The 26772-nt window shown below is 49.0% G+C and overlaps 2 protein-coding genes across 14 annotated transcripts in view; one reads left to right on the top strand and one right to left on the bottom strand.

Annotated features, from left to right (window-relative positions):
* Nucleotides 1-15931, top strand: part of GGACT (gamma-glutamylamine cyclotransferase) — a 47645-nt gene extending 31714 nt beyond the window's left edge. For 6 of the 9 annotated variants that reach the window (XM_042929908.1, XM_042929900.1, XM_042929913.1 and 3 more), the window contains one exon: nt 14974-15931. In XM_042929908.1, the coding sequence (XP_042785842.1) occupies nt 14988-15458 (471 nt within the window). In that variant the 5' untranslated portion in view covers nt 14974-14987 and the 3' untranslated portion in view covers nt 15459-15931. Of the gene's footprint in view, nt 1-4309; nt 4362-5271; nt 5410-12756; nt 12857-14973 lie in introns of all 9 variants that reach the window. The other 3 variants (XM_042929920.1, XM_042929930.1, XM_042929936.1) reach the window with 3 other exon arrangements.
* Nucleotides 15932-17119: 1188 nt separating this feature from the next.
* PCCA (propionyl-CoA carboxylase subunit alpha) overlaps nt 17120-26772 on the bottom strand; it is a 474500-nt gene continuing 464847 nt past the window's right edge. For all 5 annotated transcript variants that reach the window (XM_042929832.1, XM_042929843.1, XM_042929812.1 and 2 more), the window contains 2 exons: nt 20078-20155; nt 17120-17466 (listed from right to left, as the gene is read on the bottom strand). In XM_042929832.1, the coding sequence (XP_042785766.1) occupies nt 17398-17466; nt 20078-20155 (147 nt within the window). In that variant the 3' untranslated portion in view covers nt 17120-17397. The remainder of the gene's footprint in view (nt 17467-20077; nt 20156-26772) is intronic.

The raw sequence follows: 26772 nt of genomic DNA, 5'->3' as shown, positions 1-26772 counted from the left end.
AGTTGTTTAAACAGGTGTATGTTCTCTTCTTTCTAGAATAGTTTGTTAGCACACTACCTAAAAAAGCATGGCTTTGTATGACATTTTGTAATAGTTCTGTGTTGCTTCTGACTCACATGTAAGTTGCACTTCCAAGCTTCCCATTCTCACCTAGGAAAGCAGATCAGTTGAATAAAAACCATTTTGTTACTACAGACTTAAAATGTTTCTGAAAAAACCTTTCAGTAGTACACTAAAGGATAGTCCTTCCCCTTCTCTGCTGCTTGTGGGCCTGAGTTGTCATGGAGGAAAAACAAAGACCTTTGGGGGGATACGAGATGCAAGTTACCTGCCTCTAACCAGACCCACTGGCCCCTTTGCCCTGCCCTGTAGACAGACACTGGGTTGGGACACGGTGCAGATTCTTGGCTCTTTCTCTTGACCCGAGGGCTTGTGCCAGGCGGCATGAACATACCTTGAGCAGCTGCCAGCATGTCGGGGAAGAGCTCCACTCTTCTCTAGCAGGCTTGCAGATATACTCTAACAGGCAGATCATTTGCTGTGTTTCTTAGTAGCCAAGTGTGGGAACCTCCGCTCAGTCAGCAACAGTGGACGGGCCCTGGGTGGGCAAGGATAGCTGGTGGGGCCTGAGTCTGAATCCCAGCAGCTGATTCACTGCTCCCTCAGCCTCAGCTCCTAGGGCTGCTTCACCTTCCGGGAAGAAGTCTTCCGGCCTTGTACTGCATGTTGGGTTCCAGAAAGTGACTAAGGGAGGCCACCACAAATCCTAAATAAAAGACAGGAAGTGTTTGCTGTTGACTGGGGATTGTGGAACATGTTGAACTCAGGTAAGAATATAAACTGATAATCATATAGACTGAGAGGCTGGCAAACTGTGTTCCTTCTGTGATCTCATTTCATCTTTTTCTTTACTTCAGCTTTCTTTGAGATATAATGTATACACAAGAAAATTTACACATTAAGTACGTAGGTGGATGATTCTGACAAACATATACCTGCCTTCCTACATTCAAAGCAAGTTCTGCTTGGAATGGAGTTTTGCTTCTCCCAGCTGACCTGGTCATAGACATACCATGTTACTTGTGCCCACTGAGTCTCACAGAGTCCCATGCTCCTGTCCCCGAGACTGTGCTCCTGGGGCACCAAGAATGCTGTGTGCCAGTGGGGCTGCGTGGATCTTCTCTGTTCGCTAGCGCTCCCTCAGACTTAAGTTCAAAGATAAAATTATTAGGAATTCCAGGATGGTGGCAGCCTCCGAGTGCTGATTCCATGGTGCCTGGCACCCCGCAGGTCTCCGTAGACACCTGTGGCTGCCTTCTGGGTGAGGATATCAAGGGAGCCCGGTGTGGAGCGGTGGCCCAAGCCACCAGCTGCCTGGGCCCTCTGGAGGCCAGAGGCAGTGAGAGAAATGCCTCCTCCCAGAGCTGGGCGAGAGCCTTCGGAGGGCAGGACAGGTGAAGGCAGACACAGCTGCTCTGTCGGCTATAACTGGGCACCTTGTGTAAGTCACTCTGCCTCGGTCTCCCCATCTGTAAAATGGGGAGAAGCTAGAGAGTAAGGAGCTCTCCCATTGAATGTTAACTTGAGAATGTAAAATGAAGCATTTAGCACAGGGCCAGGCACGGAGTAAATGCTGTGAACTCTTGATGGCCAGCATTATTCATACTGTCCCCTCTGAGCCACAGGTGGGCTCTTTGTGAGGACTCTCAGCACCTTCTTCTGGGCATCTCACCGGCTGATGGTACCCAGTGCTCTTCCCACCACCTCCAGCTGGCGGGGCCAGGCCTTTCCAGACCTTTCTGTGCCTCCGGCCAGGAGGCAGCAGCACTGCCACCCTGGCCGTGCCTGGTGTTTGTGGCTGTGGCCCTGGCAGCCCTGGCCGGGCCACTGTCCAGCCTGTTTCCAGAGAGGCCTTTCCCTGACTTGGCATTTGGGGACTTTACAGCTGTTCTTCCCAGACTTTTGAGTGGGCCCAAGGATGTGAGGGCATGGTCACGTCCCCCTCGTTGGTCACTCTGTGTTTAAAGATGGTAAAATAATTGCCTTAAAAGTGGTATGGCATTCAAAATTTTATTTGTAAAAATGTCTGGTATGGCCAAAGAGTGAAAACGCATGGAATGGTTGCTGAGGCAGCATTCAGAGGAACCCGTGTGGCATCAGGGACCATAAAGCGCCTGTTTGTTTCATGGACCCATGAAGGGTCAGAGTTGGAGGGGACAGCTGTGAGTGGAGACCCTCGCTTCTTGATTTCAAAGAAACCGCTGTTTCACCGGCACTGCTCGGTTAATGTAAGAAAGGTGTTTTGCCATCAACGTTTCCGGGGTATTCGGTGGGGTTGGCGCGGGGTCGGCCGGGCAGGAAGCCCTTGTCGTTGCTGGAAAGAAACTAGCAAGCAGGAGAGTGACAGCATCAAAGCACCCACAGGATGCGGCCGGAGCCCTCCCTGGCGCGTCGCCCACGAGCCACTCAGAGGGGAGAGTGACGTGACCTTCCAGCGCTTGGTGCTCCAGGCCGAGCTCCAGCTTAAAGTTCAAGGCATTTTGTTTTTTCACCTGTTTCCTACAGTTCTGAGAAACTTCTAAAGAATTAATGTGTAACTGTATCAGACACTCAGGGGTTTTCTCAAGGGAAAATAATGTTACAGTCGGGGGAGAAGCAGCCACTTGACTGAGATGCCAGAGTTTTCTATAAAATAAAAACCCTCCTTAGAGCAGGCGCGCACAGCACATGCGCTTCTTACCGAGATCCGGCCACACTTGGTGACACCTGCTAAGGGCGGCTGGTGGCCACGGAAGGACTAGGGTGGCAGCTGGCTTTGCTGAAGTGGGTCCTCATTTGTGACAGGGTGGCCGGGGTCTGCGGGAGCCAATGCTGAAGCGGCTTCATACGGCAGGAGAAGGGGGAGAAGATGGGAGAAGACAGGCCCGACAACCGCATACTTCTCTGGGGCAGGCATTTCTGGAAACAGTGCAGTGCCAAGAGGCAGGGCGGGCTCCTAGGTGCTGAGTTTTGTGCCACCCAAATCCCGCCACTTCACCCACCTTCTCGAACCCTCTTAATTTGACACCAGGCAGTGAACAGTGTTAGTGGCTTGATGAATTATCCAAGAAAACATACAGATTTACTAACGTTTCCCCATTTCATTACATTTTAATCCATGCGGGATGAATATTTTATGGAGGTGCCTTTACTTAAAGGTTGTTTTCATGTTAGAAGCTGGTGCCCATTGAAGTCCCTTTGCCGGTAAGTTTGAGAACAGTTCACCGTTAGCCCTTTGCTTCACCTGGTACGTGTGTTTCTAAATGTGGTCTCAGCCTTTGCGATAGCTGCCGTTTGTAAACTAGCACAATAAACTCTACACTGCAACCCTGCCTTTTACACTCTTACCACCAGGTGGCTAAGAAAAAAATTAAGCAGGAAAAATCCAACAATTATGGGAATGATTCGTAATCACTTTCAATTTCTGCTTCAGCGATGAAATACGAAACTATAGACGGGCTGTGTTTGAAGACTGAAAACTGCTGAGCAAGGGGCAGGCGTTTCCAGCAGCGCCAGGCCAGATGGGCACTTCCACGGGTGGTTTCGTGTTCTGAAATATTGACAATGCTAAAGCAACCAAAATTTGCTGAAGTAGAAGTTTCTGTGCCTGTCCCACCTCCCTACTGACCCCTCACTGTCCACGTCATTCCCAACCAGTTGGTTTGGGACAGGGGTTCAGTTTTGGGCTCCTTGACTCCCAAGTGGAGAGTCCTGAGACCTTAGTGCAGCAGTGGCCTCCCACTCAGTCCTGTATACGCTGGTAATGTTGGCAGAGATGGTGCTTCAGGTCATTTAGAATCGGCTCCTGCCACACTGAATAATGTTAGCATCTCGTGTGTCTCTCTCATTGATATTGTAGGGTAATCCATGTGTGGTGGATGGTGACATAACAGGGTTGAAAAACACTTTTAGACGTCCTCTCATAGACCCCATCTGTTAGCGGAAGGACAGCATCATAACAAACCGTGACCCCCCCCCCGCCCCAGTCCCTGCCATGGCTCTGTGGCATTTAAAGAGGATGGCCGATCTTATCCCACAAATATGAAACCCCACCAGTGTGCCTGCCTGTGGTGCTCAGCCTCCCCTGTGCATTCCAGTTGGCCCTTCAATTCTCTAATTTATTAACTTTGACAAGTAACCTCTTGGTTGTACATGATTTTATTCACAATTTGTTTTTCTGATTCAAAGTGAACATGAGTGCCTTAATCCTCTAATGGGAATTAATTGCTTGTTTCAGTGCTTAACTCTGATCCTTTCTCAATCCCCACAGGGATGAGTTTCTTCCTGAAGGATCTGTGTTTGTTCAAAACACAATCAGAAAGGTAATGATGTTTTTCTTATGAAAGGAGCCAGAAATGCAAAATGTTAATTCTTTTTTTTTCCTCCCCTTACATAAGTAGTAAAGGATACAAGAGATGAAATGTAGACTACTATAATTTGGTCATTCTAGTTAGCTACATTTTTTCCTAGTAAAGAAGTTTAATTTTTATTGCTAGGTTTTCTTTTATGGGAAAAAGCTATCTTCTGTAGAAGAAAGCTACTGGACTGATTTTCCACAGAGTCGAAGTTAACAACCTGTGGCCTAACCATGATCATTTCTATGTAACAGCACCTTCCCAGGGATTCTTGGCTCTGAAAACTCATCAACACCCAACCAGTAATTGATATGGCATGATTCCCTCTCCCATTTATTATGTAGAATATTAATTTTTATTTTTTTAAGAGGCTTCATTGAGAAGAATATAAGCCAGTAGATATTTTTATAAGATCTTAATGAAGGAGGTAGGGTGGAGAACTTCAGAACATTCATTGGGTTCTGAGGCCGGGCACACAATCAGCAGTCACTAGAGATGGGATGAACCCAGGTTTAAAATAACTTTTCCCAAAGACCCACAGCTGCTGAGTGGTAGAGGTGGGGATTTGATTCAGGCCTGTCATTGTGCCACAGTGCATCTCCTTACACTTACCATGCACTGTGTTCTTAAACGTCCATCTGTAGAACACTGAGGCCACCCTACAAGGGTTCAGCCCACACTGCTGTCTGAGCCCACAGGGCTGGCCAGGCCAGGCCATCAGTGTCCTAGAAGAGGCCTACCCTGGGGGGGATACACCACAGTAAAGCAGAGACAGAGCCACTTCTAAAGGTCACTCTTCAGTTTCCTCTGGAAAAGCCCAGATGGCTCACCTAGAGCTGTTCCTAAACTCTTGCATTTTATCCAAAACTCTAACCAGGCTGAAACATAGTAATGTATGAGCCTCAGGAGGTGGCATTCCCTTCTGCTGTGGCAGTGCTGCCTGGTCCCAGCCTGGATGAATCACACGCATATTCTCAGCTAGCCCTGGCTGGGGTTCGGAGAGGATCTGGTGCATGTACGTAGACTTTTTGCTTTTTGCATGTCCTATTGGCTGTGACCCTCATCTCAGCCCTTGGAGACAGGATGAACCTGTCAAAGAAAAGAAAGGAAAACTAAACCCAAAGCTAGCAAAAGGAAGGAAAAAATAAAATTGACAAACTTGTGTCTAGATTTACTAAGAAGAAAAAAAGATATAAATAAAGTCAGAAATGAAAGAGGGAAAAGTACAACCCATTTAGTAGAGATAAAAAGGATTATAAGAGAACTGTGTGCCAACAAATTGAAACCTGGATGAAATGGCTCATGCCTAGAAACATACCCTATCAGGATAAATTGTGATGAAATAGAAAATCAGAGTAACCAAAAAAGAGATTGAATTACTAATCAAAAACCCCTTAACAGAGACCAGAACCAGATGACTTCACTGATGAATTTTACCAAATCTTCCCAAAAATTGAAGAGGAGGGGACACTTTCAAACTCATTCAATGAAACTCATTCAATAAGGGCAGCATTCTAATCTGATACCAAAACCAGATTAATATCCCTGCTGAAGATTGATGCAAAAATTCTAAACAAAATATTAGGAAACAGAATTAAATGGATTATATACCACCACCAAGTAGAGTTTGTCTCAGGAATGCAAGGGTGGTTCAACATAAGAAAATAACCAATGTAATACACGTTAACAGAATGAAGGGGAAAAAGTTGACAAGATTCAATGCCAGTTTGTGGTAAAAACACTTAAACTAGAAACAGAAGGCAACTACCTCAACATAATAAAGGCTGTATATAAAAATCCCCAAACTAACATCATACTCAATGGTGAAAGACTGAAAGGTTTTCCTCTAAGATCAGAAAGCAAGCATCCTTGTCTTGTTCACCACTTCTTTCAGTGTAGTATTATAAGTCCTACCTGAGGGGCGCTTGGGTGGCTCAGTCAGCTGAGCATCTGACTCTTGGTTTCAGCTCAGATTACGATCCCAGGATTGAGCCCTTTGTTGGGCTGAGCGTGGAGTCTGCTTTGGATTTTGTCTCTCTCTGCCCTTCTCCCCACTTTTACGCACTCTCTCATTCTCTCTTAAAAAGAAAAAAAAAATCCTACCTGAAACAATCAGGCAAGTAAAATGCTTAACAAGGAGGTAAAAGGCTTGTACACTGAAAACTACAATATGTTGCTGAAAGTAATTAAAGACAAATAAATGGAAAGACAGCTCGTGTTCATGGATTGGAAGATTAAATATTGTTAGGATGCTCAGACTACCCAGATCTACCAAATCTATAGATTTAATGCAACTGTCATGAAAATTCCCAAAGGTGACTTTTTGCAGAAATAGAAAAATCCATTCTGAAATTCATGAAGAATACCAGGCTACCCCAAATAAGCAGTGTAATCGTGAACAATAACAAAGTTGGAGGTCTCATACTTCCCGACTTCAAAAAACTTACTGCAGAGCTACAGTAATCAAAACAGTATGGTATGGAAGACGGCAGAGTCTACAAATCAATCCTTGCATGTATAGTTAAGTGATTTTTGATGAGGGTCCCAAGACCAATGGGGAAAGTTCAGTCTTTACAACAGTTGAGAAACTGGATATCCATATGTAAGAGAATAAAGCTGGACCCTTACTTTACATCACATACAAAAATTAACTCAAAATGATCAACAACCTAACAGAAGAGCTAAGGCTATAAAACCCTTAGGAGAAAACATTGGGCAAAAGTTTGACATTCCATTTGGTAGTGATTTCTTGGATAGGACACCAAAAATGGTAAAAAAAAAAAAAAAAAAAAAAAAAAAGTAAAAATAGGGGCGCCTAGGTGGCTCAGTCGGCTAAGCGTCCGACTTCGCTCAGGTCATGATCTCGCGGTCCGTGAGTTTGAGCCCCGCGTCGGGCTCTGTGCTGACTGCTCAGAGCCTAGAGCCTGCTTCGGATTTGGTGTTCCCTCTCTCTCTTGCCCCTCCCCCGCTCCTGCTCTCGCTCTCTCTCTCTCTCTGTGTCTCAAAAACAAAATAAAAAAAAAAAAAAAACAAAAAAACGTTCAAAAGTAAAAATACATTGGACAACACCAAAATTCAAAACTGTGCATCAAAAATGCAATCAATAGAATGAAAAGGCACCCCCTATGGAATGGGAGAACATATTTGTAAATCATGCATCTGAGGAAAGGTTAATACCCAGAAGATATACAGAACTAGAACTCAATAGTGAAAAACAACCTGATAAAAAAGTGGGCAAAGCACTTGAATAGACATTCCTCCTCCAAAAAATACATGAATGACCAATAAGCACATGAAAAGATGCTAAAACATCACTAATTATGGAAATGCAAATCAAAACCACAGTGAGATACCACCTCACACCAGTTAGGATGACCACTATTAAAAAAAGCATCAGAAAACAATGTAACAAGTGCTGTGGAGAAATTGGAGGCCTTGTGCACTGTAGGCAGGAATGCAAAATGGTACAGCTGCTAATAGAATACTATATGGAGGTTCTTCAGAAAATTAAACATAGAATAACCATATGATCTAGCAATCCTATGTGAGTGGCTGCATTATTCACAATAGCCAAGAAGTGGAAGCAACCCAAATGTCTTTTGGTGGATGAATGAACAAATATGGTGTATGCATATGATGGAGTATTATTCGGCCTTAAATAGGAAAGAAATTCTGACATGTGCTGCAACACGGATGAACCTTGAGGACATTATGCTCAGTGAAATTATCCAGCCACAAAGAGATAAACACTATATAATTTCACTTATGTGAGGTACCTAGAGTAGGCTAAACTCATAGAAAGCAGCATGGGGTTGCCAGGGGTGGGAAGACAGGGAAGGGGGAGTTCTTATGTAATGGGTATAGAGTTTCAGTTTTGTAAGATGGAAAGAGTTTTGGAGATGGATGGTGGTGATGGGTGCACAACAGTGTGAATGCACCTAACACTAATGAACTGTACGCTTAAAAATGGTTAGGATGGTAAATTTTATGCTTTGTGTATTTTACCACAATTTTTAAAAATTTGAAAATAAGAGAAATACAGAGAAGTAATTGATTTATCAAATAAAATTCCGTCAAAACGGAGGGGAGAGAAAAAGAGTATAGTATGTCCTTGGCACTGTCACTGCAGAGCCTGAGTCCTGGGCTGTACGTGACAGGGTCACAGTTCCCCTTGGGATCTGGAAGTGCAGAGCCCTGGAGGCATTCAGAGTCCTATAGATGTAGCCCAGTTCCTGGTGCTGCCCCCACAGACTCTGTGCAGGGAGCCTCACCTTGACCACTTTAATTTGCTCATCCCTCAAATGAGGTACCACCACCCGTCTTTAACGGGGTGCTGGGGATCCGGTAAGCTGGGATGGCACGTGGCACTTGGCCCAGGGCCGGTCATCGCAGGGAAGTAATCAGCCCCTGCAGAAGTGCCATCCTCTGCAGCCCTCTGACCACAGTTTCTGTCCTTCCTCCCCTCTCCTCTCCTGGATGAGGCATTTCTTTACTTCCTTTGCAATTGAATCCCTTGAATAATGGAAGCATGACACTTTCTTTGCTCAGAACCTGCTCTGGCATCTTATGGGTCTTATTCCAAAGCCCAGGCTTTCTCCGGTAGGACTGTTCTAAACCTCTTTCCATTCTGCAAGTTCTCAGCCCTGGTGGCACCCGTCCCATCCTGGACAGACAACATCACCTATTTTAAGGAAAGGCCAGGCAACCCGGCACAAACGTCCCTGTGGCCACCCATCTGTCCTTTCTTTTTTTTTTTAATTTTTTTTTGTTTGCGAGAGAGTGGGGGAGGGGCAGAGAGAGAGAGAGATACAGAATACGAAGCAGGCTCCTGGCTCCGAGCTGTCAGAACAGAGCCCTACGCGGGGCTTGAACACACAGACTGTGAGATCATGACCTGAGCTGAAGTCGGATGCTCAACCGACTGAGCCACCCAGGCACCCCCCATCTGTCCTTTCTAAGGCAGGGTCCCCCTCACCACGCCCTGGGTGCACTCTTTCTTATTGTCCCTGCTACACTTTTTTTTTTTTTTTGGATGCTGCCCATTTACCAACCTGTCTTTCCCTTGACCTTCACAGCAAGCGGAGGAGAGGCGAATATATCTCCTCCTTTATGTGGGGAGGGAAAATAATATGCCCTCTACCCTCATAGGCTCTTGACTGAGACACTCTCTGTAATAAAAGATTAACAGGAGAGGAACACACAAGTTTTGTAACACATATACCTCCTGCATACATGGGGAGACCCAGGAGAACGGAGTACCTCCGCACATGACCCACACCCTCCCCTTAAATACCATTTCCAGCAAAAGGCAAAAGAAGATGTTGGGGCCAGGAAGCCGGCTGTGGGAGGTCTTCAGGCAAAGTACAGTGAACAAGGGCAAGGATGTGCATCTCTTGGTCTTTGCCTTTGGCATCGATAGTTTCTAGAGATGTAGGCATCTTCTGCTTGCTGGTAGAGCTGGGAAGATAATGTATGGAGACACCCCTTATAGATGTAAATGACTCTTATATAAAGGGTAACTTCTATCAGAGTTTCTCCTGTGTTTCTTAAAAACATTCATCCTAAAATAATCCTCATGCCAAAGAGGCATATTTTGGGGTGACCAGCTCTGCTCCCTACAGCGTGCACCCCTGCACTCAACACGAGGCCTCTGGGTACACAGCCTGCATCTCCCTGAGGGCTGTGGTGGCCTTTTCCTGTGGTTGCTTCCCATTCTCCCCCCTGCTCTTGCCTCAGCAGACAGGATTCCCCCTCTATAAGCAGACCTCTCTCTGTCCCCCCAGCCATCACCAGCCTTCTCTGTGCCCATGATTGCTACCTTACTGGCTTTCTCTTGGCGACCTTAAACACACCCAAGTCAGTGGTGCCATAAACTCTCCTCAGTGCCCCTCTAAGCAAGTGGTTTCCAAACCCCCACCTCCATCCCAGTTCACATTGAGCCTCTGGAAAGATGATGGGGCTGAGGGCCCTGTGAAGTGGCTGGATGGGTGGTGCAGTGAGGGAGACACAAGAGGAACAGGCTCTTCTGTGCCTGCTTTCTCCCTAAAAATCACTCTAGTGGCCCATAAAGACAAGATGGTAGACAGAAAATGACTTAGCAGCCTGGAGAAACCGGAAACCTAAGACCCTGCATAGTAAGAAGCCAGCAAGCAGCTAGCCACCTGGTAGAGCAGAGCAGCAGAGGAACTCTGGACTCATGGGCATGCGAAGACAAGGATCAGAGTAGAAACAGGAGGAGAGGGTGAACGTCCTTATAGGGAGCAGAGACACCAGTCTCCCTGCTTCCTGCAGAGAACAGGTGGGTTACTGTCCAGAGAGGCTTGGTATTGGGGACATCAGGTCCAGCTGAGGGTGGGGTGAGTGGCACCCTGAAAATGGGGATCGAGGGAAAATCTGCATACCTGTAGATCATTATCTGGCACCCCCCAAACCTGTACCCAGATCCCCCACATGAGGCCTGTCGACCATCAGGCTCCCTCCCTAGCACACAGAGCTTTAATTTCCTATACGGTGTCTTGATTCTCAATATGAAAGGCCAACAGCCAAGGATTACTGGCATTTGAAGAAAACATCTAAAGAAACACACCAAAATAGAGGCAAAGCAGGCAAAGATGAAAACAACAAACCAAACGCATGATAATACCTTCCCAAAGATGAGAGATAGTTTTGTGCTGGGAAAGAAATACAATGGCAAAAAATAGACACAAATTCATAAAAGACCTGGAAATTAGTCTATAAAGAAAAATACCTGGGGGGCACCTGGGTGACTCAGTTGGTTAAGCGGCAACTTCAGCTCAGGTCATGGTCTCGCAGTCCATGAGTTCCAGCCTCAAGTAGGGCTCTGTGCTGACAGCTCAGAGCCTGCTTTGGGTTCTGTGTCTCCCTCTCTCTCTGCCCCTCCCCTGCTCATGCTCTCTCTCAAAAATAAAAACCTTTTTAAAAATTTTTGAAAAAATACCTGGAAAAAAGAAAACTGGGAAATTAATCCAGGAAACACAATACCTGAGTATTAGAAGACAAGAAAGAGAACAATAAGGTAGGAATGAGAAGAAAATTCCCCACGATCCAAGATGGTCAGTTTTCAGATGGGAATTCCCGGCACAATAAATGAAAGAAACCCACAAGAAGATACACCATTACCTCAGAATCCAAGGGAAAAAGGAAAGCCTTGAGAGTTTCCAGAGAGGAAAGCTCAAGTCCTGAACAGAGGATGGGGGAGTCCAATAGCACTGGACTTCTCAACAAGAACTTGGGAAATCAGAAAACAAAGAAATGACTTTAAAGTTCTTTAGAAAATTATTTCTAGAATTCTCTAACAAGCCACATTGTTAATTGAGGGTGGGAGAAAATTAGCTTCGGCACAATGAGGGAGTCGATGAAGAAGGGGCCATGGGACCCAGGGGCCAGGCTCCTGCACTGGCTCAGGGGAGCCCTTGGCAGCATGGCGGTACATCCCAGATGGCAGCAGTACCAGATTGCAACAGGATGGGCTCCAGGGGTGATGGCTCCAGGGGAAAATGAGGAGAACCCAGTGGGTGGTGTTAAAAAGAGAAGCAGAGGCCCAAAATGGCTGCACTTAGGCCAAGGCACTAAATCAAGACTTTACACCCAACCTAACTGTCCTTTCAGACTTCCCCAGAAATGTAGTCTGAAGTGGTCGATCAGGAGTTTCCTGATCAGTGCCAATGAAGTGATCTGTCACAGGCCCTGTCCGTAGCCCAGAGAACAGGAAGTAACCCACCTGGTGAGACTGCCTGGCTCCCCTCTAAGGGAAGGTGACCTTGCCCGGAGCAATCCTGTTCTTTTGCTAATAACTTTCTTGCCCCGCCGCCACCGCTGCAGTCCTGTGAAAAGCTTCCATCTGGTACAAGTCCTTGGAGCGCCCCTCCATGTGCCAGATGGGGGCCGCCCAACCTACACATCAAGGCAATGCCATCCTCACACTTCCTGAGTTCAGTGTTTGTTCTTTAACAGTGGTCAAGGCTGAAAGGATTCTTACAGCACTTTCTGAAAATGTGAGGCTGAATTAGTGTCAGAGAAACTTGAGCAAAGGGGGGGGCGGGGGAGGAAGCTGCAAGCAATTTTTAATTCCAAGGGAAACAGAAAAGTTGTCCAAGAAAGGAAGTTAATGATAGTACACTGTGTGCCTTATCTGAGAACAGTGTTTACATAGTTCTGCTGCTGAACTGAGTGTGGGTCTGAGCAAACACTGTGATGGGAGTCCGCTGGAGGGTCGGGGACAAGGCGGGCATGCGTCCTCAGGGCACCGGTGGCAGTGATGACCACGGCCACCAGGGCACGCGGGACCACCGGCGGTACGACCTCACGGAGCAGCAGGCTGCTGTTTTACTTCTTTTTACAGTCGAGACCAAGAGGTTAGGTGGTTTGCCTGAAGTCACAACCCAGGCAATTGGGTTCTAAAGTCTGTGCTGTAAACCACTGAGCTCACCTGCTTCAGGAAGGTAAGACAAAATGGAAAAATCCAGAAGTAGGCGTGCATGTCATCAACAGTACGCAGATAAATACCGATGCCACAGCTTAAGGCTTAAAAGTTCGGCCTCCAGGGAGTGGGAAAGGGTAGGCACTTTCATCTTTCCCGTAGAACTAGTTCACGGTTACATTACGCACACATATTACTTTTAAAAAAAAACATTTAATCAAAGAGGAGAAAGCTGGGGCGCCAGTGATGGCGAGAGCAAGTCTCCAGTTTTGAATGGCTTTGTCCACCTGCGCGTTCTTTGATCCTTACCGGCCGATGTGGTTTCCACACTTGCTGCCAGCTCCGAACACTCCAGCGGGAAACAGGACAGGCGGCCCTTCAGGGAGCAGGCCCCTTGGAGAGAAGTTGGGGCGAGGCAGGGCTGGGTGGGTGCTGCTCTGGGCCGGCCCGAGGAAGCTGCTGTGAAGGGGCCTGGAGGTGGGCAGGTGACCCCTGGGGTGGGGGGCGAGGCGAGGCCTCTGTTTTGGAGGAAGACCCTCTGGGCGGAGGCTGCAGGAGGGCGGGAAATGGCTGGACCCGGGGTTGCACTGGGTGGAGCAGTGGACAGAGCCTGCTGGAGGGCAGGATACACACGTGGGGGAGTCAGGGCTGCTCCCAAGTGTCTGGTCTCCGCAGAGACCCGTCCAGTGCGCTCCCGCTGTCCCCACAGTTCGTGCTGACGCTCTCTGTGCCCAGCTGTGCCATCCCCCAGCCCCGGCCACCCTCGGCTCCAGCGTCTACTCCTTCCTCTTCCCTCTGCACCTGTGCTCCAGCTCCCGCCTGATTCACCTCCGTGCTGTCCTCCCTGGCATGACTCCCTCCACACCCCATAGCTCTGCTCTGTCCTTCCCTGTCACCAGGGTCACCAGAACAAGAGCTCTGGGTGCGTCCCCGTCCTGTGCAAGGTGACCCAATGTTGCCAAGTGTTCAGGGTGCACATGCACGGCCAACCTGGTGCTTCTCCCACAGCCGAGCCTTCCTGAGGTTCATCCAAAATCTGTGCATGTCCTGACGTTCCACTGACGACCGAGAGGGACGCAGTGGACAGGAGGGGAGGTCAGCAGGCGTGCTGGTTTGTGGGGGCTGTGCATCCTCCCCAGATACCCTGAAGAGGTCGGGTGAGGCCGAGACCCCCATACCAGGAAGTGGAAGTTCTGTGAGCCAAGTGGGACTTTTCCAAGGACCACCTGATGGGTGTCCAGGGACATCACCCTCCAGCTGTTCGTGGCTGGTGGTGGGCTGCTGCCGGCAGACGGGCACGTCCTCTGTTGTCCTGTGCACGGTGTCTTCCTTCCAGAGCCTGCCGTTATCACACAGCGTTGGGCCAGGAGGGCAGTGAAATGCAGGCTTTGGGGAGGGGCCCAACTTGCCTAACTTCCATTTCTAGTTTTGTTTGAGTCACTTTTACACAAATGACTTCTAGCAATTTATGTAACAATCTGTAACCCAGACCCAGGTGAGCAGTAAATATTTACCTTCACACAAGAGCCAAGGTTGCTGCGCTGAGTCACAGTGAGTCACAGGGAAGCATCATTACCCTCTAGGACCTTGAAAAGGGACACGGAAGGTGTGATTGTTGAAGTTTTGCTGGGTCACGCTGCCAGGACTGGTGTGTAAATTTAGTACTAGAACCTGAATGACCTCTTGTAGCGGATTCCATGGGCCTATCTTATATGTATGCAGGTACCGTGTATGTATACATATTTATATTCACTTACCAGTATTCTATAAAAAATATTTATTGTATAATTTGTACAGTCATTTTAAAAAGATTAAAAACTAACTGGTCTAAGAAACAGCGGTTCTGAGGGCTTGATCCCGAGACAGGCTGTCTTCCTCTGACAAGTATGTTCTTAAATGAGTACCTTTTCCCAGAAGGGTGACTATAGAAGGTGGTTGGGTGTTCCTGGCACCTCGGAGCCCAGCACAGGATTGGTCGAGAGTAGTGGGCTGTGGGGCTAAGTGGGATTGCGAGCACCTGCTCGCCCAGCAGACCCTGGAACCTTCCCAAAGTCTCTGACCCCAGGCAGGACTGAAAGCCCTTCCCCGGCTCTCTGACACATTCAGTAGGTACCGGTCTGCTTCCCTTCTGTTTTGCAGCTCCTGCGGCCCGCATGGCTCGTGTGTTCATATACGGGACCCTGAAGAGAGGCCAGCCCAACCACAAGGTCCTGCTGGACGGTGCCAATGGCCGAGCGGCCTTCCAAGGCCGGGGCCGCACGGTGGAGCCGTACCCCTTGGTGATTGCCGGCGAACATAACATTCCGTGGCTGCTTAACCTCCCAGGGCAGGGGCGCCGCGTGGCGGGGGAGATCTATGTCGTGGACGAGCAGATGCTCAGCTTCCTGGATGAGTTTGAGGGTTGCCCCGACATGTACCAGCGCACCCCTGTGAGGGTCACGGTCCTCGAGTGGGAGGGCAGGCAGGGCACCCCGGAGGAGATGCCGGCCACCGACGGGACCCTGCAGTGCTTTGTGTACAGCACGGCCTCCTACGCACCTGAGTGGGTCCGCCTCCCGCACCACGACAGTTACGACTCCCGGGGGGAGCATGGCCTTCCCTACAACCCACGGGAAAACAGGTGAGAAGGGCCAAGGTGGACAGAGCCCTGGTGATCAGTCGGGGACACCAGCCTGGCCTACACTCGCTGAAGGTGGAAGCATGATAATGCCCTTTGAAGCAAGTGTTTGTACACTCAGTGTGTGGGAAAGGGGACGATCTCTTCTTCAGTCACAGCTGCTTTCCGCAGTCTCCTGCACCTGAAGTCTGTCTCTCCAGTAGTGCTTTGTTGCTTTTGTTGCTTAAAGGCGGCCATGGGCTCGAATACATCGGATAAGGAAATTCAGGATTTTAATTCCCCTAAATGACATTTCCAGAATTCATATGTCATACTTTTTCTTTGCTTTGATCTGAAGATAACATTTAAAATGTAGACTTTGTGTTGCAGCTAGATTTTAGCAACCCTGCTGTATTGATTCTAACTTGTAGCAGCAAGAAAAGTAAGTTTTTAAACCGATTTTGATTATCTCGGTATAATAAAAGAAACTCAAGAAAAACACACTGTGTTTTGGGGTAGTTTTAGACTCTATAAAACGTCATTGAGTTTTCAGATCAAGCTTATTAAAGAAGGATTTACTAAAGATGTTCCTGTAAAATTAAACCGGGTATTTTAGGAAACCAAATTTAAAAGTGCTGGTACTGTTGTTGGCCTTTTTTTTTTTTTTCTTTGCATCTCCTTATTTGGCAGAAGGTTCTTTTCACTGGAAGCCAGCAAAGTCCTGAGCACCTACTTGATGGCAGGTGCTGAGCACCGTGACTGCAGACGGAGCTCATGTGAGCCAGGGCCTGGGGCCCCGAGGAGCAGCATTGCGGGGCGGGCCTTTCAAGGAAGAACCGACACATTAGTAATTTGTTCTTCAGGCCTGACGGAAGCTTAGCTTCCAAATACAAACAGCACTTAAAATAATTCTAGCGAGGCACGAAGTACCAATTACTACCCACCTCCATCTGATAATCTGTCAGCGGCGCTTCGAATCCGCGCACGACTCTGCCTCTGCCTCCTTACCAGCGAAGTAGGAAATGGATTCCAAGAATTGCAGAAGCAACTGCATTCGCAGCTGCTGATCCTCAGTGACCTCGTCCTCCGCTGGGAGAGCTCACTCACTCTTCAATTTAATGGTACACTGTGATCGCTAACTGCATCTGGCACAAAAACATCATCATTATTTTTAGCCCTTTTTTCTTAACGGGAAACTTGCTTCACAAAAACACAAAAAGGCAAGGATGGGTATCAGCTGATGGGCTTGTGGCAGCCACACCCACCACTCCCAGGGGAGGGAGCCCCAGCAAAGCCCTGGGGATGTGGGCCGGGCAAGAGGGACCCGGAGAGCGGCTGTCACTAAGGTGCCCCCCCCCCCCCCCCCCCCCCCCCGCCAGCTCATTCGCCTGCCCAATGAGAGCCAAGAGCAGCACAGGAGGGAGCTCCAGACCTCTAGCCCCCTGTGGGTACTGCGCGGGCTCCCGGAATCATGAACGGCCACAAATGGGAGTTAGGTCCTCAACCAGGAAGAAGTAGGTAATCAGAGTATACAGTGGCAAATGATAATTTCATGAAACCGAGGTAAAGAACTGGGGTTTATATAAAATGTTTTAAAGGATCACAATGAAATGCTAGTATTTAAAGTCTACTGGCACAGCCAGTAGCCTCTTATGTACATTGTCTTCATTCAAAAAAAGGGCAAGCTAATATTTAGACAAATGCTCAGTTTTATTGATTTAATTTTGACACTAGGAAATCTCACAGCAGAAGTACAAATCATATGTACAAGTATTTATATCAATAAAAATTTCCATTGGTGATATTTTGGCAGAAATGTTGGTTTTGACTATATGTGGAATAAATATGACCATGTAAAATCTGCTGCACAGGGGTGTTCCTGCAAAATGCTTGACTAAATTGAGTGTGAAAGAATAATAATACAAATGGCTAATTAAATTGGGTGATGACGGAAAGGCTATAAATACTCATTCCAGTTCCACGAGCAGATCTCCTTCTCCAACTGTGTCTCCAGCTTTACAACGCACTGATTTCACCTTGAATTAAAAAAAAAAAAAGGAGGCGGGGTAAAAATTATTAAGTAGACCACGAGGGAGATCTCCTCTTCCTTTTCTGGAAACGAGGAGGCAGCCTGGCAGGCTCCGGAGCACAGGTACAACAGTCCTCTCCTGCCGGCAGAGGAAACTGTGAGCATAGGGACATCGTTGCTGGGGGCTGTGACTCGCCACCTTCCCCCGCCCCGGCCTGTCCCCTGCTGTCCTAAAAGCTGCTGGCGCAGGGGGTCTCTGCTGCTGTCTGCCTGGGCCCAGCGCTGGGTGCACCTGGGGGTCTGTGCAGTGTCCTAAAAGCTCAGTGTATTTATGCCGGATGAGCTCTCAACAGCCAGCCCTCCCAGTCTCTTCTACAGCATCAGGTGCTAGAAATGGTCTCTGAGAGCTAACGGTATATACTTGGTTTAGTGTGAAACCCAAAACCAAAAATAACCACACAATTATACACGAGCCAAAACAAACTCCTTAGCCTGAGATCATAAACTTCCTTCTGACGGGAAATGAAATCCTCCAAAGACATGTGGCTGCAGGGATAGTACTGTATGGCCTAATGTGGAACAGGCACTGAGCTCCCACAGCTGTGCCACTGTGCCCTTACATTCTACTGATTCCTCTCAATTTTAATCAAGTTTTGCTTTCCCGAATTTGTGTTCCGATTTAAGATGAGCAGGGAGATACTGGAGTGGAGATGAAGCAGTCTTTTGATTTCTTGGAGGCTGTGCTCAGGCATGGAAACAAACGATGGGCTAGAGCTTCCTGGCCATCTGAGCACCTGGCAAACAGGAAGAACGTCCCGGACGGCGGGTTCGGGGCCCTGGCCTGCGTCCCCACTGCTCCACTGGGAAGCGGAGGGCTAGAGGGGCCTTTTCTCCCTGGAATTCAAGCTCTGGGGCCTTCATGATGTGAACATGTGCAGTGGCCACTTCAAAGGCCTGGTAGGTGCTATTGGCACTGAAGCGGCCGCCCTTTCTGATCTGAAGCCTCCGATGTTTGTATAGCGTGTATCTTTCATGCTGCGATTACTACATGAGGACCGGTTTCCATTGTGAACGTTTTCTCCGGGAGGAAAAATGGCCCTCCAGATAAGAGCTGCCAGTCCCCAGGCTCGCCGGGGCCTGCTCCTCTGTGCAGGGGCCTCTGGCCACTCCTGGGCGCCCTGCTGGGGAGGGGCAGAAGGAAATGGGATGGGCAGGAAAGACTCCAGCTGAAAGGGATCAGGCCAGAGTACAAATTCACCCAGAGCCCATCGACACCCTGAAAGCAACTCTGGGCCGCCGATGGCCAGGGATCAGCGAAGTTCCACATGAAACCCAGAAGCCACCGTGAGGCCACGGGGCTCAGAACACACTGACAGACCAGGGCTCCACGCTCCCTCAGGGAGCTAAGACAGCGTTCATTTTTGTGTTAGTACTTCGGTCCAGCAACACGGGCCCTTGGCACGTAACGACATAGACATATTCTGGATCCCCCCCAGATAAGGCCAAGTCTTCATCATGCCTGGAAATTTTTTGACACTAATGCAGCATAAATGGTAAATTAACCCTAGGGAGCAAATGCAACGATTTCTACAGGAACAGAAACGATTGTTGGTCCGCTTTTAGAAAAGAAATCAGATGTCGAGAGCAGAATTCCCAAATCATGCGATTCTCCTCTCCCAAACACCACGGAGCCTGGACACAGCCCACGACAGTCTCTTCCAGCCTGACCAGCCAGCTCCAGGCCCAATGACCATAAACTGGGCCTCTGTCCCCCCAGCCAGGCCTACTGTCTGCATATCAGCCTCATTTCTTTTTGGGGTGACAGAGGCTGTATCTCTCTGCAAGTGACACTGTGAGTTGACAGCACCTCTCTGCCAGGGCACCCATGTCCCCAAGGCTTGGTCTCTCTTCCCAGGTGTGGCCGCAAGGGCAGGATGCCTATAGTCCTCTCCCCTCCCCGCCCCACCCCGCCTCCTCCAGGACACCCGACACTTCCAAACCAAACCCTCCTCAGAAAAGGCTCATTCTGCTACGAGTGGCATCTTTTTAGAAGCAGGGGGAATAATGAAGTTATTATTGAAAGGACTTTTCTTTATTCTTCAAGGAGAAACCACATTTAAGAAGTTTTACTCTTAACAAGTTTCAGGACAAATATAGCACCTTTTCTCCTCCCTAAATCATGCCATCCCACATGTGTGCATGGGGCTTTCAGCTCCTCTTGATCTAACATTGAATTGTTCTCTTTGCGGAGAAATTATCTTGAAGAGTTACATTAATTTTTGCAATCTCTAAAACCATTTCCTGCTGTGTCACCTGAGTCTCAGATAACTAACTGCCTCCAAGACAGATGTAAACATTAAAAATTAAAGAGTCCTTAATTTGAAAGACATGAAGGTGAAGAACAATTGTTCTTGGACTACCTGCACATCGCAAAGACTCTCCACGAGGCAGGGACACACGGATGCAAAGTGAAAAGAGTTCCCAATCTTAATGTCCTGGTGTGCTGGCAGGGGTCACCTCCACGGTCCCTTCCAGGCCTACCCATCCAAGATCCAAGGGTGGAAATTCTGCTTCCTGTCACAGAGCTGGCATGGGCTACTGGGAACTTGGGGACGTACCTTGCCAGTTTTCCCAGCTGTCATATTGTTCTGCATTTTCATGGCTTCAATCACACAAATTTCCTGGCCTTCTGCTACCTGGAAGAGCGAACAGAAAAAGGACACACGTTTTAAAATCGTTGTAATTTTGCAACAATGCTCAAGAGTGAAGCCATCAAGAGATTCTTTGTCAAATACTCTGAAATGTTATCCAAACAGCAGCAACGACCTCTAATACTTCATGTTCCAAGTGCTTCTTGGGGGACAACAGAGAAGGACCATTTTCTCTATCATCATCAAATACTCACTGGAAAAAAATCCCTGATGTTGGAGGATTAGGGGGGCTGGTTGTGGGGTCTCCCCTGGGAATCAGTCTCTGAATCTGCCTTTGCTATAGAGATGTGGCAAAATGGGATGTTTTCCACTTAATGTGACATGTCCAGATTTGGCAAATCTCTACATACAGAGAAATCTGGGGTTTCTGGGGGCTGGGAGGCAGAGGGGAGTGACCGCTGGTGGACACAGCATTTCTTTTAGGGGTGAGGAAAATGCTGTGACGGTTGCACCCCTAACTGTGAAGCCATGACAACCACCAAGTGCATGCTGTAAGGGGCCAAACTGCACTGGATGTGCATTTTATCTCAGGAAAGCTGTGACCAAAAAATAGTGTTCCTGTCTATCGCCTTGGGGGGGGGGGCGGGTGCCGGGAACAGCAGCCAGCCATGGGGACCACGGTCTCAACTTCTGCAGGACATGCCAAGTAACAACCAGGTGGCTCCTGGGAAGTGCCTTCCAGAACAGGGAGGGATTTCTCAAGCTCTGCCCGGTCCTTGCAAGGAGACCGGTAGCTCCCACAGGCACTGGCTGAAGCTTCACCTGCCTTTCGTGGCGGGGCCAGTCCAGGTGGAGCTGGCATGAGCTCCCGGGGCTAAGCCTGGGGCTTCCAGCAGCAGGCAGCTGTGACCAAAGGCCGCTCTGTTTATTCTCTTCGCTGCCCTTGATGGGGAAGCATCAAGGAGCGGGCTGGATTTTTCTCCTCTGAAAAAGGGCCTCCTCCCAGTCTTTGAAATGGTAAAGTTGTTTCCCAGGGCAACTGGCTGGCTCTTCTGGGGTGCTGGTGGGCATCCTGGGGTGGGGCTCCAGGGCACTCACACCACCAAGGTGGCGCTGGCCCAGTGTGGCAGGAGCGCCTGGAGAATGTTCTTTCCTGAAATCCCCAGATGATCTCCAAGCTCCCCCCCACCCCTGCCCCCGGCCCCCTGTGTGGCACAAGCTGTCTCGCTGGCAGTCAGGGCTGCCTGCGCCCCGTGCATTCCTTTCCTTCTCTGATCAGGTGGTGGGCTGCCTTCTCCTGGCACAGAAACCTAGGACAGGGGCTGCCAAAGCTGCGGGGCTGGCACGGAGGAGAGACGCTGAGCTGGGGAGCTGGGCTTTGAAGCTCTGTGCTCACTGCCCGTTTTGCTTCATTTTCTCCTGGCATCTGCATCCCGCGGAGAGCGGAGGATGCGCACGTGAGGGCCGCTCATCGCAGGGCAGGGGGCAGCAGGTGGGCGTTGGCACACGTGCCCCCTCCAGTCGTCGTTCCGGGGCCGTTTTTCTTTTCAGAGGCAGGCGGGGCCCAGCGAGATGGGAGAAGGGCGACTCCCTTGGAGGGGCCCCACTCACAAGCCCCTGGTGGGCCTGCACCGCGGTCTCCTGGGGGCTGAGGGGCCAGAGCTGGCCTCTCTGCTCGGCGTCCCCGCCTGACGACTTGGCATCCTGGCAAAAGATGCCAGGGGGGATTTCTGGAAATGGATCTGACACCCAACACAACAGAATGTAAATTCTATCCAAACTAACCAGCTCTCCCCTGTCCAGCCCCCCTCCCCCCGCCCCCCCCCCCCCCCAGGTGCTGGTAGCTCTCTCCTTCACAGCTGGCCTAGTGCCCATGGTGGGGACCTGTGTGAGCTTGCCCCCCTCCCCGGCCTCCCACCGAGAGCCCAGGGCTCCCCGGCCCCGGGCCCTGTGGGCTTCGTGGGGGAGGGCACACCCCGCCCCCCACCCCCCCGTAGCAGGTCTGTTCCCTGTTTGCTGCTCGGCCTGGCTCAGGGTCTGCAGGCCAGACCGAGCGCCCCTCGCTGTTCTTTCCGGGATCTTCAAGTGAAGTCACAATTAATGCAAATATGAAAAAGAAATAAACTCCAGAAGTTTCCAGCGGTCACACCAAGGGGGCAAGACCAACCTGACAAGGATACCATAGAACCTGTGCTAAAGGGCAGCGGAGCCCAGGCCACGACCCGACATGAGCCGGTCACACTGGTGCTTAGACCAGGGCCCGCTGGAGCACGGGGCAAGTTCACAGGATTCTGCTCTCGCCACCCCCGGCCATCCTGCCTGGCTGGCCCCGGGCGCCCAGAGCCTGCGTGATGTGAAAAGAGGTGCCATACAGGTGACTCAAGCAGAGGTCCCCAAAAACACTACTCAGAAAAACAAAACCTTGGAGAGGGGGGCAAGTCCCAAAGTAAAAATACTCTTATTAAGTCCCTCTGGCAGTCTGATTAAAAGGACTTCAAAGAAAGCGCCTCGGATTCCAAGGGGCCACTGGCAGCACTGCCTCGAACCCACATCCGGTTCTTCTCCCTCCTGCTTCCCCCCTGGTCCCTTCCCTCCACCTGCCAGTCTGCATCTCTACTTCGGTCCGGGTGGAATGTGAAGTACTCACTTCTCCCTCTCTGTTCACTTAGCAATGGGTTTTCTAGTCTGTTTTCACTCATTCATCCCTGAAAGAGAAAGAAGTCTTGGAAGTTGTCCCTTGAGACCCCACAAAACAGAGAGGTCCGTCTTGGTCAGCAGAATCGAGTCACACGCACACGCGGATGTGTTCTAAATTCACATTATGTCATCCCTCAACGACCGCAGCCGGAGGAGCTACGTGGGGTGGATGCCGAGGTCGGGGACCGCGGGCCACGCTGTCAGGGCGCCCCACCCGGGCTTGGCCCGCCGCACCCAAGGGCATCCCAGGGCCCCCCACCCCCACCCCGCGATCTGGGAGCCTCCAGTCCACCGGTGGTGGCTGGCCTGCCCACGGGGCTGACGGCTGACGAGGTCGCGGTGGCGCCGCCCGCATTTCCCCAGGTGCCTGCGAAGCCCAGGCAGGCGCGGCATGGGCCCGGAGCGCTGACGTGGGGAACTTGGCCCCGACGGCTCCACGTGAGCGCGCGGCTCCCGAAGGCTCCGTGCACACACTTCTCTAACACTTTTGTGCATCATCTGATAAAGGCTCACTGATTGTGACAGGAGGTCTCCGACGTTGGGCTTACAAAATGGTCACAAGCCTCGCAAGTCTTTTCGATAAACCTAGTCAGCCTGATGTCCTTCTCCGCTCCCTGTCTAATTGGTGTAAAGTTTGGAGGCCTGAGTCCTGTATCTTTCATCCGGCTTATTGCGTCCTCTCCTTTGACATGGGGTCAAGGTTCACATTCGCATCCGATTATCAGAGCGCAGCGCTCATTAAGCGGGGGCCTGCCTCGCTCCAAAATGAGTAAGCTGGAGAGAAAACTCGGCCCATTTACTCAGCAGATTTTAGCATGTTTAGGAGGCCTGAATGTCACCCGGCAGTGCTCTGCGCTGAAGAGTTTCAGACATCTCCAGCTGATGATTAATTGTGAGTGATGGGAAATAAAATCCAGTAAAGCCAGCTGCTTGCCATGGTCGGCAAAATGACTCTAATGGATATAGGCTGCCAATTTTCCAGTTTTACTGGCAAGTCTTCCAAGTGTAATTAAGGGAAGTTATAAATGATATGGAAATCTATCAAGTTCCATTTATTTTCAGAGGACTCTTTCCCCAGAGACTTTTATCTTCAAGCTTATAGTATGCTTTGTTGTGCTAATGATTTAAACCCCTTCTTATTTCTGATTAAAGCCCCCAATATCCTTCTCCCAAGTTCGCTTCCCTCCTTCCCCAAAGATGAAAAGACACAGACCCTTCTCCAGCACACGTCCCTCTTGGAAAGCATGCGAAGACGGGGACACGTCTGGCAACTTGTATCGTGCTGACTGCGAATGCACGAAGAAGGCTCAAAGAAAAGTGCAGGAAGAGCGCGGGCAGAGAGAGGGGGAAGAAAGACCTCCACCAAACATAAAAGGGAGCCCCCAAAAGTCCAGACTTGAAAGCTGTGCTCGAGGGCAGACATTCATCAGAAGGTGGTGTAGCTCACTAATGTTATTTGATTTGGAATAAAAGCATGAAAATGATGGCAAAGGCCTAAAATTGGAGATGTAAAGGCTGACTGCACAGTATCCCATTTCTCAATTTCATCCTTCAGAGCCACAAAATGGGGGTGATACAGTGCCGGGATGAGGTTTACAGTAACAGCTGTGCTCTTCCCACACAGGGGAGGCCCTTCTAATGGGCGAAGGTCTGTTTGGAACAGACGGGGAGAAACAAAACAAGGTTCCCTATTAAGAGTGTGCAGTCCTATTTCTGATAAAGAAAATGATTACGGGAGTCGGCTTTCCTGTGAGGTGGGTCCTACCCTCTTTTGTCGTCCAGAACCAGGGCTGTTTTAAAGGTGTTATCCTTTAAGTGGAGGAGAGAGGACATAATGTCACGGAGGGTTTTCCCCCTGTAAGCCTCCTCTCCGGCAACTGTAAAGAAGGCCCCGGAAACGGTGCCAGTGGCATATGGCTTTCTACTGTGCTAAACATTCACACAAAAGACAGGTTCATCAGTCATTGTGGTATCTGGATAAAAAATTAGCTCCTGATGGATGGTATTTTGAGCTTACCTGCTGCTAGTACATTACCAGAGAAACACAGGTTTTGAAGCCCACATGACATTAGAAACTGCAGACCATGAAATACGACACGTGCAGGAGCACATAATGTACGCCAGATTATACACAATAATAAATAAGCTATTTAAACCCTCTGCCTAAAATTGGGCCCGCTGCAAGGAACCCTGGGTCACTTCTACGCAGGCCAATTAATGCACAGCATCTGCTGTATAGAAGCAGGGCACGCAGCACTTCCGAATGATTTCAGCAATTAAAAGAAAACTGTTTCCTGCCTGTTCAGACAGCAACTGTTTCAATGCAAGAGTGAGCACCAAATCACTGTGTGCAGCTGAAAAATTAAGTCCCCTTTTTGGGGAAGAGGGGTGGGTGGGAGGACGAATTTTTATGGAAAAGGGAGCCTTCTTTTGTTGTCCTACATTCTGTGTTTTTCTGCCAAATTAGACAGAAGGCTCGGAGGGCTTACCGGCCTGCTGCAGGCTCCCCTTCTGGGCCACCCGAAAGCGCGGATCAATATCAACCCTGCTGACGACTCCACAAAAGTGAAAATCCTTCAATTACATTTTTAAAGGCTGTTCTACTTAGAACACAGGTGCCTGAATGCAATGCATTTTACGGCCCTTAGATCTGAAGAAAGACGCAGTTAACAGCCACAAGAAAAAGGCCTCTCAGATTTGGTTAAAAGGCACTGCTAGAATCTGATTATAATAACTTCCTCTTTCTGAGCTGGTAAGATAGGCTGGTAAATATCCCCTGATATTTCCTGAAGAAGAAATGTGCATTCACATCCCAACATCTTCATGTAAAGAGGGAGGGAGGGAGACCCGGGGAGATGGTCTAGTATTTAAGCAGTGATGGAAGGAACCGTCATCAAATTTACAAAGAAAGAGGAGGCGGGCGAAAGAAATGCCACCAAACCCCTTATCTCCAGTCTAAGGCCTCCAGCAATGGGTTTGTGCTCTAGCCGCCTGCTCACGCAGGAGCAAGGAGAGGTGACACCTCAGCCAAGGCTGCCGGCTGGGGGGACTCCAGGCGCCTGCCTGCGCAGCGCTGGCCCCGCTTCCCCCCACCCCCACCCCTGCCCAGAGCTGCCTCCCTGGGTCTGTACAGTGGGCATGGAAGCAGGGAGCAGAGAGGCTCCGGGAGAGAATACAGAGTCATGGCCAAGATAAAAGTCTAGTTTTCCTTAAAATGAAAAACATTTCTCCTTACTGCCTTCTAAGTAGCCAGGAACTGGAGCCAAAGCCCCCAGAGTTAGAGAAGAACTTAACAGTATCTTTAAGGTATCAGTCTGGATCCTCTACCTCTGTGAAATATGCTGTTTTAAAGCCCTCGGTGATTCAGTGTTTTTGGCTTTTTTCTCTTTTTTTTTTTAAGCAAAAGGGTGAGAAAAGATCTCGAGAACTGCCATCTTCAAAAATGGTTAAAATGAAGATAACATAACCTCTAATCCCAAGTGGATCATTTCTTGAAAAATAAAATCAAATGCCCAACTTGCAGAAGACTCACCTACAATATTTATTGATTGATCTGTAAAATATTTCTCTTATAATTATCATTAAGTTACACTGTGAAAATTCTCAAGTGGTTACCTCCAATAAAAATTTGCCTAAACACTGAAAAGCGAATGTTACCTGGAAAAGATAAGAAGGCCAAATTCAGGGTAGCCATCACTTGAAGAAGACAGGACAGGAATCTGATGAGGGTAGGGAGGGGCCACGGGCAAGTCCACAGTGTGAGCAATGTTTTATGGTTAAGTACAAGTGGAAATACAGGAAAGGTACGCAGAGAGCATGAGTACTTGTATTATTCTCTGTAACTTTATGTTTGTAATATTTTGTAATTTAAAGTTTAGAAATGTTAAGTAATGAATGCATAAATTTATTTATACCTGCTTTAAAATACGATCTGAGGTCTAGGTGAAAAACTGGCATCTTGTCAA

This window comes from Panthera leo, chromosome A1 (genome assembly GCF_018350215.1).
Source record: "Panthera leo isolate Ple1 chromosome A1, P.leo_Ple1_pat1.1, whole genome shotgun sequence".
Classification (NCBI taxonomy): Eukaryota; Metazoa; Chordata; class Mammalia; order Carnivora; family Felidae; genus Panthera; species Panthera leo.
This window is presented reverse-complemented; position numbering and strand designations above follow the sequence as displayed.